Consider the following 11841-nt stretch of genomic DNA (forward strand, 5'->3'; position numbering starts at 1 on the left):
ACCACCGCCGACCACCACCCGCCCCCCCGCTGGCCGCCGCCGCCGCCGTCGCCGCCACCGATACATTTTTCAAAAGTAGAAATTTTATATCGTTATCAAACACATTTTTTTACTCAGAAACTCATCCAGAAACAGAAATAGAAAAAACTATTTCTAACCGTAAATCTATTTCGAAACAGTAATGGTTATCATTCACCCCCTAAATGTTTCATTTGAAGTTGTTTTGACTTTAAAGATATTGGTCCTATGGATGTGATTTCGGGAATTAAAGTCATTGGAAAAGATAAACATTTTTTAGCAAATCACGCTGTAAAACAAAGTGCTTAATAATTTTGTTTTTCTAGCTAGGACAACTAATGGGCCTTTGGGTCCTATTGAGTCAGTGAAAAATAAAGATAAAAATCAATTGATCAAGAACAATAAACTAGGGTTAGAGGATACCTTACCTATATTATAAACGTAACAAGACCCGATATTGGATGCGGTAGGAAAATTGACTTAGATTTACTAAACCTTTTTCGTTGTGCTAATTCAGTCATAAATTTTTTGCAATTGTGCAAATTCAGTCCTAAACATTTTCACATTTTATCAATTGAATCCATTCAGCCAATTTACCAGAAAATTGATGACATGTGCGCTGGCCATCCTACATGGCATTGCCGACACCGACGTGGAAACTTTTATAATTTTTTTTCTTTTCTTTTCCAGATATGAAATAAAAATTCCAACAAGAAACAAAATCAAAAGGAAAAATGTACCAGCGAACTATTATTTGAATGTGGAGAACCGGTAAATTTTTAATTGTGGAATGGAAAGAATTGAATTTACGGAAATTGTTAAACTCGATTAATTTTAAGGAGAGAGATAAAAGCGACTCGAGTGAGAGGGTGATGACTGGATAAATCTTTGGGCATGACGTGGCACGGAGAAATCTAGTTTGAGGAGATTATTTTGGAGGAATTCTTTCTGAGAGACATTTCTAGAGGAATTTCTTTTGAGAAAAAAGAAAATCTGATTGTGGGTTGAAAATAATTAAGCTTCCTTAGTTAAAAATCTTAATCAAATGTCTTGCAGATATTTGATAGCTTTCTTTTCTATTTTTCCAGTAACAGAAAAAGCAAGCCAAGAAGCACCTCCTTAGGTTCCACCCACCTTTGAGGGATCCGGATTGCCTAACATTGCGATTTCGGTGACATGCGTGACATTACTTAAATTAGGCTGTCCAAATGAAAATGGACAACCTGATTTGAGCCACATTTGAGATTCAAAATTTTCCAAATCCCAAAAAAATTCCGGCCCACATTTTTTCCCCTTCCTTTCAACATATGACGTGGCTCAAATCAGGCCGTCCATTTTTATTTGGACGGCTTGATTTGAGTAATGTCACGCATGTCACGGAAATTCCATTGTTAGACGATCCAAATCCTCGAGAAAATATGCCGCGGAAATTACTCGTGCAATAATTGACCATTGACCTTTCCATGCAGCTTGCATCGCAGCGGTTCGATCAGCATGAAGAGTCTTGGACCGGTGGATGGCCAGAACTCAGCATATTTCAAATTCAAGCCCGCACCGTAGGCACAAATTGCTCCATTTTCTTCTGATGAGCTCCAAACGGAGTTCTGAGAGACATTTCTGCAATTTCCCGATCTTAGGTTCCACATTTCTCCTTTCGAGGCTCTGCTCCATCGACCCTTTTTAGAAAAGAACCCGCTCATTCAAAAGATTCGATGTACGGGGCGTCTTCCTCTACGACCTCTCCACATGTGGGTGGTGAAGAAGGCAGAACCGAAAAGCCCAAAGGAAATGACTACGAAGTGTTCTTGAGCTTTAAAGGGAAGGACACTCGCAAAGGCTTCACTAATTATCTTTATATTAGCCTCATCGATGCGGGCATTTCAGAGATGACAACGAGCTCCGTGTTGGTGAGGAGATCGGTCCGGAGCTTCTCTGTAGTATTACAGAGTCTAAGATCTCGATCCCTATTATCTCTAAGGACTACACTTCCAGCAACTGGTGCCTTCATGAGCTGGCTCAGATGTTTTTTTTTTTTTTTTTGGTCGGAAGCTGGCTCAGATGTCGAAGTACAAGAGAAGTAGAGGGCAAATAGTATGGGCTCAAAGAAGTAAGTTCCTTAAAAGGATGGGAATCAGAGAAAGTTGATAACGGGTACATTATTCTCCACTAAGACATTGTTTAATTTCTCATAACTAGATCTTGCTAGGGAAAATAATTTAAATATTGCCATCATCTACTGAAATTCAGTTCTTAGACATGCATGAAGGGGCGTTGGTTAAAGTTGTTGTCAGAAAAGTTATAAGCGAGTTGAAAAGAACTTTTCAATTAATTGTTCCCCAAGAGTTGGTTGGAAGAGATGATCGTGTGGAAGAGATTATGAGCTTGATAGATGCTAAATTTGATGATACACGGATTATCAGAATTTATGGAATGGGCGGAATCGTTAAGACAACTTTTGCAAGAGTCTTGTATAACAATCTTTCCAGCCATTTCAAACATTTTAGCTTTGTGCCAAATATTCGAGAAACATCTTAGTGCAAGGGTATGGAATGCTTACAAAAGCAGCTCATTTAAGAAGTTCATATGATGTGTCTAACGTCGAAGAGGGAATCAGTGTCATCAAATCTTTATTTACAAGCAAGAAAGTCCTTATTCTTCTCGATGATATGGATGATAGTACTCACTTGAATGCTTTGGCCAAAGACGATAGCTGGTTTAAAGCTGGAAGTATAATCGTCATAACAACTAGAAATAAGAGTATTCTTGACGAGGCTAGAGCAGGCTACATGTTCCAGCTCAGCGAGTTGCTCTTGGATCAATCATTGATTTTATTTAGTAGACATGTATTTCGAAAGGATTTTCCGTAGAATAGTTATGTGGATATATCTCGTGATGTCGTACTTACTACTAGGGGGCTTCTATTGGCTCTTGAAGTTATAGGCTCATTTTTATGTGGAAAGAGAAAAGAAGTGTGGAAAGACACATAAAAGAAATTAAACAAAGTGCCGGATAAGAAAGTGCAAGCGAAGTTGATGATAAGTTACGAAGCATTGGATTATGATGAACAACAGATATTTTTGGATGTTGCATGCTTGTTTATTGGTTCATCTAAAGAAAGTCCGACTTATATGTGGGATGCTTGCGGTTTTTTCCCGGGAAAGGGGATTGAAGTGTTGAGTCTTATGTCCTTGATTAAAATTGATGGATATGGCAATTTAATGATGCATGGTCAATTGAGAGATCTTGGAAGAGAAATTGTTCGTCTAGAAAATCAAAAGAAGCCTCAAAAGCGTAGCAGATTATGGATTTATAAGGAAGCTATGTATGTGCTTGATAGCAACAAGGTAAGAGATTTCTCTACTTATCTTAGTCAGCGAATATGCTTTTCTTGTTTGAAACAGTAATATATTGATAGTCCTCAGTCCCCAAAAACTTGCTTCTTGAACTAGCAAAAGTGCTCTTTCAAATTAATTAAAGTTCTTGCCTGATTTTAGGACATAATAGGAGCAATTTCTTTGTTTTTGATGACCAATATATATCTTTATCTGGTATTCTATTACGATGAGGATGCTCTCCTTTTGTTAACTGTCTTTTTTTTTTTTTTTTTTGGGTCAAAGCCTTTTGGTAACTTCAAATGCAACAATGAACTACACAAACATAATGTTTACGGGACACTTTCAGAGAAAAACTGACATATCTTGTTGATGCACATGTTTGATGTTTGGATTCTTCTTTTGATTTCTTGGGAGGTCTTTTCTTTCTTTTTATATTTAAATGAGTTTTGACTACTTATGAATTGTTTGCTATGATCACTGAGACCTCCATTCATTTGTGATGATTAACTATCTTTCTTATGGGCTATTTTGTCATATAACAAACGATCCATGGGTGACATCTCATCACTCAAAACTTACATTCCACGACATTTCCTAGTTGCAGGGCACTAGAAACATTAAGGCCCTTCGTCTCGGCAAATATGGTAGGGGAAGAAGATGAACAGCTGAACAATTTAAGGAACTGACCAACTTGAGGTTCCTTCACGCGAACGGTGCAAATCTCACCGGAGATTTTCAGAACTTGCTTCCTCAAGATGGCTTCAGTGGGAGGATTGTCCTTCGGATTTCACGGCGGCCAACTTTCATGTGAAGAAATTAGTTGTGCTCGACCTGTTGTGGAGTGGGATTTCAGAGGATTGGGGAGGATGGAGCCCACTCAAGATAAGATGTCGACGAGGCATTTCTCTTGTAAAATAATCACCTGTTGTCGTAGGCACCTAATTGACCAGAAGCTTCTGCCCCTTAATAGCTTAAATTCATGATATCATGACAGCCAGTCATGCTTAACATCCTTCCAATGGAATTTTGTTGACATAACATTTTTCTAATCTTGTACATGTAACATCTAAAAACTGTTTCTCATAGTTAACTTGCCGTTCCTCTTTGTATTGAAGGAACACATGGCGCCCAATGAATGCATCTGTCTCCCATTTGAATTCGTTATCTTCTTTCTGATAATAAAATTTGCTTATGTCTAGTCAGTAAAGAACGGCATAGCCATAACTTGTAATTATTAGATGAGTTTCTTCTTTGAAATGTTGTCCAAAAATAGATACAGTTAGCACTTGTACATCCCTAACATTCTTTCTACAAGGGATGGTAGCCAAACAGTGCTAAAAGAAACATTTAGAATAAATGAGATAACTATGAAGGAGTAGTGGAAAATCACACTTTGCAGTGGTCCAATCTCACTGAGGTATCCTCTCTTTCTTTTAGATGGCAACCGGGCTCAAAGTTCTCAACCTTTCGCATTGTCATTCTTTAAGAAGAATTTCCAACTTGTCCGGTTTCGAAAGCTTGGAGATTTTGATTCTTGAAGAATGTTGGGATTTGAAAGAGATTCATCCTTTTATTGGGGATATCAAGACTCTCATCTCGTTGAACATCAGGAGATGTTGGAGACTCCAGGAGCTACCGGCAACAATAGGTAAAATGGAAGAATTGAGAGAGCTTCTCTTAGATCAAACTGCTATACAAGAGATTCCCATTGCAAGAGGTTGTCTAATGAAGCTAGAGACTTTGCGCGCCTTGTTTTGTGAAGAACTTGCTGAACTTCAAGAATCCTTGGGCTCCCTTGTCTCGTTAACTCAGTTGGACCTATCTCAGATAGGGATTGAAGAATTACCTGAATCATTGGTTTTCTAAAGAACATCGAGACTCTTGATGCCTCTTATTGTGCATCATTAGCCCGTATACCCAGCTCCATGGGCGATCTAGCATCTTTGTCTCTCCTTGACCTAACGAAATCCAATAAACTTGCTCAACTTCCGGACTCTATAAGCACGCTCATATCTCTTCAGCGCTTGCTATTACGAGGATGCTGCTCGTTGAGAAAAATCCCCCATTCGATTGGGAAGTTGGCATCATTGACTGAACTGCATCTAGCAAGGACGTCAATTGCGGAGTTACCTGAAAGCATTGGGAATTTGCAGAATTTGAGGATTTCGGACGTTCGTGGAACTCACGTAACAGAATTGCCAAGGGCCATCGGAATGTTGGCTCGGCTTGTGTTGTAATTTCAGGCATAGGTCGCTCCTAAGATATCCATGCTTCCTCTTCTTTGTCGAAGATGTGGTTTTTAAGCTCCAAGTTAGATGGGAATCTACAGTAACTTATAAGAAGCAGTACATTTGATGAGAAACCATTGTCTTCTTCACTCACATCAATTCATATCTGTTAAATTTTACCAGCACATCTCCCTTTTCTGGACAGGAGAGGTCAAGGTCTCAAATCTTGGACTTCAAGATGAGTTGAGGAAAAAGTTATCCACTGTGTAAACCACCGAGCTGTTTAATCCAACAATTTTGATTTAAAGAAGTCAGAGATTTGCTCTTTGATCATGTGACCTTTTATCTATATTATGATAATTTGTCTTGTTATCTGGAGTTTGTTCGGTTTTAAAACTATTTGAGAACTATCTGGTTTGTTTGACTCTTATTTTTTTGCGAATATAAATGAAATGTTACCTTGACCGGAAAAAAAAAAAAACCCCATCTAGCTGTGTAAAGATATCTAAGAGCAGAAATATAAAAACTGGGAACTGCAGTTATCCAGTTCAAGAATTGGGAGTAGGTGGGGCGAACGTTACGAGATCCTGAAGGTGTGCATCAGATGATTGCTTAGATTGTATAATAGCGTGTATCATATGCATGCCAAGAAGCCAATGATGGGAATAGCGAAATATAATTGCAAAACAGATAGATGGAGACATACGAAATAACGGAGAAATCATCAAGCAGTTCATTAGAAAATTGTTTCGCAAGACCAGGACAGAAGGGCGGTTCAAATGAATCAATGTTTTTATATTGCCCAAGTTGCATCGGAAAATTCCAATGTCCGACTTTTCTAATGCACCATTCTTTCTCAGATTCATCCTGCCAATGAGCATCGGCAGACTCGGAAATGGCCGGCTGAAGCAAATACCCAATACTTTGTCATAGGTCATCTCGAAGAAAATCTGAGGAAATTTCTGGCGATTATTGTAAAGTACAGCCTTTTTTTCTTTTCTGGATTCCCTACAGACAAGCTCAAATAGGTAACTCCTAGGTTGCATTTGGACCGACCCCATGACCATTTCCTTCTATTCAGAGCATGGTTTGTCAAGAAACAGAACTTCGCACGTGACATAAGCCACGCTAGAGGTGATCACTCTTATGTTTAGGAGTTCATGACAGACAGAAGTTGCCATGGCAGTGAAGTTGTTTTTCGTTACATAGGAGGGGAAACACGATGCGTTATTCTCACGTGTATGAAGATGAGAGTGACATGAATAGAACTTTTCTGCTGCAGTCAGCATAATGCACAATCAATGCAGGATGAACGAAATGTGTAACCATGATATGAAGCGGCTAAATCATCACAAGAGCCGGCGACGATCTTTGAGGGTTGTAATACCGTATTGTTTTTCACACAAATGGTCGTGTCTATAACCATACTCAGGCATTGTCTCCAGTAGCAATACAAACCCAGTGAACTAACAGTACACAACTGTATGTTCCTCTTACAGTAAATCTAGACTACATTGGAGAGCCAAGAAAAGCTACAAATGTAACCAGCATGCAGAATGGAGAGGAACTATGCAGAGATCAGTATACCGACTGTACATGAATAGCTAACCATGCCCATATATTCACAAAAAGTAAAATAGACGAGCAGTAGATACCATCAAACCGTCTGAAATTACTTCTAGTTCTAAACGTGTAGTTCCTAGCTCAATACCCCCTCAATGATCACGATCACGTCTATGGTCAATTGAGTGCCTTCAGAATTCCTGTCACGAGGCGAGAACCGTCCTCTTCGCTAACATATTTTCCTTTTCCTAGAGTCAAAGTCGTCTTCCAAATGTTCCTGTTTGATGAAGATTTGTATGAGGCCGCTAGCCAATTTTCCTTGAATTAACTCTTTTAAGTAACCGTTCTGGTGAAGCGCCAAATATCGTCTGTCAGAACTTGATCGTTGCTCTCTTGCTCAAGTCCGCATCAAGGGATCAATAGCTGCTGCTTTCACCTGCAGTAGTTTTTACAAACTTAGCATGCCATGTAATGGAATGTCAAGGAAGATCCGCATTGATGAGGTAATGTCTGGTGACCTTTTGCGCTTGCTTTTCGAGACAGACGGTGATGAAGAGTTGCTGTGCCAGTTCCTTTTCCTCTGGTTGATGAACCAATTGTTTATCTGCTTCAAATGCAAACCGGTTTCCTGTACCAGCTTCACCTTGTCTTCCTCCTGTCAAGTCCCTAAACAGAATTACATTCTTCCAAAGAGCCAGATTAAGCATTTACATAGAAGCATTTAGAAAGTAACCTACAAATCACTTGCAACAATCTTTCACAGGTTCCAGTTTCTTCAGTTCCAACTTTCTTGGTCTCTTTTCACATCATTCTAGTTTAACATCAACGTTTTGGAATGACAAAATAATGCTTTTTTTTTTCACAGAGCAGCGAAGACGCTGAGACTGTCCGATGATTAGAACACAACCATAATTACTGTCGCGCCATTTAATTACCTCTTGCTTTCGCGTTACACTGTTTCCATTTCAGCAAAATAATGTATGATTAGCACGATTATTAGGTATGCTCAACATAGAGCGTACCGTAGGATATGGCCATTTAGCGTGCGACTGCCACCAGCCTTTTAGGATGGACGTAGTATCCCCTGGAAGCTTTCCCGCTCTCCTCTTGCGCAAAATTTCCTCTCTAATATCGACTATTTTCTCCTTGTACCCCTGTAGGGAAAATGAAAGAATACAAAGATTTACGATCAAGCATCCGTAGGTAACATAGAGGAATTTCAGGATCCCTACTGTTTACCTGTTTCAACTCGTGCTTCAATTCTTGCCTCACGCGTTCCATTAACGATCGCTCTGTCTCCGTTGGAATGAGAGGGCCGAATCCCATGCTGTCTGGACCATCCAAACTTCCATCAAATAGGTTTGGATCGCCATCTATCTGGTCATCTTCGTCATCGGACATAGTCGCACCGGTTCCTTGACCGGGTGCAACTCCTGGGATAAGGCATGTCAGCAATGTCAGAACATGATGATGCTAACCTGATTCGCGATCACGGGACTAGACATCATTAGAATGTGTGCGTTAAATCCTTCCCTCTGCTAAAGATTATCTTAGGGGAAATGAAGATTGCAACGTTGCTAATCTTCTTTTAACCGAGCAAATACTAGCAATAAACAGCCCATTTACCTTGGCAAGAATAGTCATCATGCTCGCTGAGACCCAGAATGATGAGAAAAACAGAGTAAAATACAAGTCCTGGAAGAAGAACATCACCTGTTAAGCTCTGCAGGGACTGCTCAATCTCCCAGCAAGCCATTACTGCTTCCATGGCGTGGACTCGGACATGTTGCTGTAGCTGCTCTCTAAAAGAACAGAGCAAGAGGACGTAATGCGTCTGCAATATTGAGAACAAAATGATCAATAATGTCGACCTGTATTGGAAAAGAACTTAGTTTCGGCCATTGCTTGCATTAAAAAGAAGAAAATTGTGACAGTTTCATACACAGATTTGTCCTATTCCATCAACTGTAATCATGAACCTGTTGCTTTGTTTCCTAGAACCCTTATATACAAACACATACAGATGCTCATCCAGAGATCAAGTTTTGTGAAGCATTAGGAGGATTTGGTAGATGCAGTTGTCAGTGTCATGTATCCTCTACAGCGTTCACATCTCATGAAAATTCAGGAACAGGAAGCGGACAATTCCTTCGGGCTTTCTCGGTCGAATGAGAAAGATCATTCCCGGAAGTTTCTACGAACGGATTCAGGCACACGGCAACAGTTTCTCACCCTTACGCAACTCAAAGCACGAACTTCCAATCCCAAGTATTCTACTGGAGAGACGGAGGCTATTATAGATGTAACGAAACGCTTTGAATAGAAACAGATCATGCGTTTGGCGAGTGCTAAAAGGTAGAAAGAGGCTATTTTTACGAATTAGTATTGGACATAAAGTTGAAAGCTTTTTACGAGGCAAAGGGTAGAATTAAGACAAAAACTAAAGTTTAAGGTGTTTTTTTTTTCCTTCGTATTAGGCCCGATGCTTTATGCTTTATGTTACGGTCTCTGTTACATCCTTATTCAATCCCAATCATTCTTATTTCAAGCAACGACCCAACAGAGCCACTTGTTCCCCAACCATCACTAGAAAAGACCCATCATCCACAAGATCTTTCCTTCTTGATACGCTAAAGAGAGAGCGAGAGCGAGAGAGAGAGAGAGAGAGAGGGAAACAAAACTGTCGGTGCCTACGATTCATATAATTCACCTAAACCAGACGTGCAAGATTAACTGCCAACTACCATTTCCAAGTGAAAGAAACTACAAAACACAAGAAAAAGAGAAAAAGAGAAAAAAATGAGGGAGACAAGTGAGCGTCAGAAATTTCCATGACAGAAACACCGGGAAGCAAATAAGCCCAAAATTGAAGAACCCTCATGTCAGAAAATAATTGTGTATGAAAGAAGTACTTTTACTGCACCAAAAAAAAAAAAATGGTCTGAGACAGACGGACCCAGAGACCCAAAGAGACAGACGCAGACGCAGACGCAGACGCAAACGCATTTATTGTCTCTTCTGGTTCATCAGTATGATTCGTACCTGGTCAGTTGAATTGACCCGGTCACATGCCAAACTCAAAGAACACAGACACAAAACCCAGGCAAAAAAAACAAGCTATCATCAAGAAAAACACTCCAGGAACTTGGAAAAAATTTGCCCATGATTGTTATTTGAGAGACCATTTCTGGGTAATATTAAAAAAATGATCTTTTTCATGTATGCCATATCTAATCACAGTCATCAGTTTCAACAGAGAGCTATGGATAATGATTCTGATAGTAAAAGTGATTTCTCCAGAAGCACTCCTGAGATTTCTGTATTCTGAAAAGTTTGGAAGTGTAGGTTCTGCATAGATTGACCGCGTCCAGATTTTGTCTCCGAAAAGATAGTCAAACAGAAAAAGGAAATTCAGATATTAGAATCATCGCTGCATTTGTAATTACTTTTGAGCGAAATTACCAAGAATTGGTCAAGCTCCTTGTCGTCCCCAACCCCGTCGTGGCCGGCAGCAGCACCGAGAGCCGAGTACTTAGCCACAACCTGAGCCGACTGGGCGAGCTGCGAGTCGATCCTGGGAAGCTGGTCGACCGGCGTCGCAATCCGGAGGCAGGCCACGTGAGCCGACAGGAGCTGCTCGTACAGAGGGTGGCCCACGATCTCGGCCTTGTGCTTGGCGTCTCGCCAGTCCTCCAATGCAGCGGCGCCGTCGTCCCCGCGCCTTTCCCCTCCCGCCGGGTCGTGGGGAGGCGCGATGACGCCGGTCATGACGTGGGAGGAGGAGTGGGTGGAGGTGTGGAGGTTGAGGAAGTTGGCCGTGGGGTTGTGGAGGAGGGCGGCGTTGAGCCAGTTGGGGGCGGAGGAGGAGCTGGTGGTTGGGGAGGGTTCGTGGGGATGTGGCGGCGGCGGTTGGTGGGGAAAGTGGTTGTGGTGGTGGAGGTGGGAAGAGAGGTCGTCGGGAGAGAGGTGGTGTTTTGGGAAGGACATGATAGTTGCTAACTTGCTATGATATGAGAAGGGCAGGCGATGAAGTGACGATGATGATGAAGGTGATTCCTGTCATATGGAGTTCATAGTTCGCAGAGAGAGAGAGAGAGAGAGAGAGAGAGAGAGAGGAAGGTTTATATATGATGGCTCCAGAAGAAATGAAGAGTTCACATAGAGACAGAGATGGATATGATTTTGTCAAGAGAAAAGAGAGAGAGAGAGAGAGAGAGAGTTGCTTGATGTGCTCTAAAATGGCTTGATAAAGAAATCATATTTACAAGGGGTGCCAATGATTCGGTTCGGTTTAAGTTTTTTGAAAATCCAAACCTAACTAAGTCGATAGGATGAATAGTTCAACTAAATCGAATCGCGACCCGAGCCGAAGGGTTTTCTATTTTGGAAACCTAGAAGAGATATGAAGATTAGGGCTCAAAGTGATTTTGAGAAGGGTGGGAAAGAAAGATTTTAAGTTGTGCGTTCAGCTTTTATTTTCAAATTATTTATTTTTGTGAAACAAACGAAGCTTAATTTAAATAACGAGACATCCCTATTAATTTTTTTTTTTTTGTCGGAGACATCTCTAGTCTTTAGCAATAGCAAACTAAACTTAACGTATGAGGAAAAAGGATCTACATAATCTACTGACAACTTGTATCATATGGTCATTGAACTTTGATGGCATATACAATCAACTTACTAAACTTTTGACT

The 11841-nt window shown here is 40.6% G+C and overlaps 1 protein-coding gene across 3 annotated transcripts; it reads right to left on the reverse strand.

The window, feature by feature from the left end:
* Positions 1 to 6975: 6975 nt before the first annotated feature.
* Positions 6976 to 11350, reverse strand: LOC115743533 (homeobox protein knotted-1-like 3). Of its 3 annotated transcripts, XM_030678361.2 has the most exons (7): positions 10607 to 11348; positions 8858 to 8978; positions 8384 to 8577; positions 8167 to 8298; positions 7663 to 7799; positions 7552 to 7580; positions 6976 to 7516 (listed from the first exon to the last, which is right to left on the reverse strand). In XM_030678361.2, exons 1-6 carry the CDS (start codon positions 11129 to 11131, stop codon positions 7577 to 7579), a joined length of 1113 nt encoding a protein of 370 aa, XP_030534221.1. In that variant the 5' UTR covers positions 11132 to 11348; the 3' UTR covers positions 6976 to 7516; positions 7552 to 7576. The 3 variants fall into 3 exon arrangements, with proteins under 3 accessions (XP_030534221.1, XP_030534220.1, XP_048133880.1); XM_030678360.2 differs by having other exon boundaries at positions 6976 to 7580; positions 10607 to 11347; XM_048277923.1 differs by lacking the exons at positions 6976 to 7516; positions 7552 to 7580; positions 7663 to 7799 and adding an exon at positions 7808 to 7956 and having other exon boundaries at positions 8153 to 8298; positions 10607 to 11350.
* Positions 11351 to 11841: the final 491 nt, after the last annotated feature.

Source organism: Rhodamnia argentea, chromosome 4 (genome assembly GCF_020921035.1).
Source record: "Rhodamnia argentea isolate NSW1041297 chromosome 4, ASM2092103v1, whole genome shotgun sequence".
NCBI lineage: Eukaryota > Viridiplantae > Streptophyta > Magnoliopsida > Myrtales > Myrtaceae > Rhodamnia > Rhodamnia argentea.

What these genes read in the sequence shown, in the direction of transcription:
- LOC115743533 (XM_030678361.2), bottom strand. Translation starts at nt 11,131, where the DNA reads ATGTCCTTCCCAAAACACCACCTCTCTCCCGACGACCTCTCTTCCCAC. An exon ending in TGAAGCACGAGTTGAAACAG is followed by an intron (nt 8,299 to 8,383) that starts GTAAACAGTAGG and finishes TTTTCCCTACAG; the next exon opens with GGGTACAAGGAGAAAATAGT. An exon ending in CTAAATGGCCATATCCTACG is followed by an intron (nt 7,800 to 8,166) that starts GTACGCTCTATG and finishes GGGACTTGACAG; the next exon opens with GAGGAAGACAAGGTGAAGCT.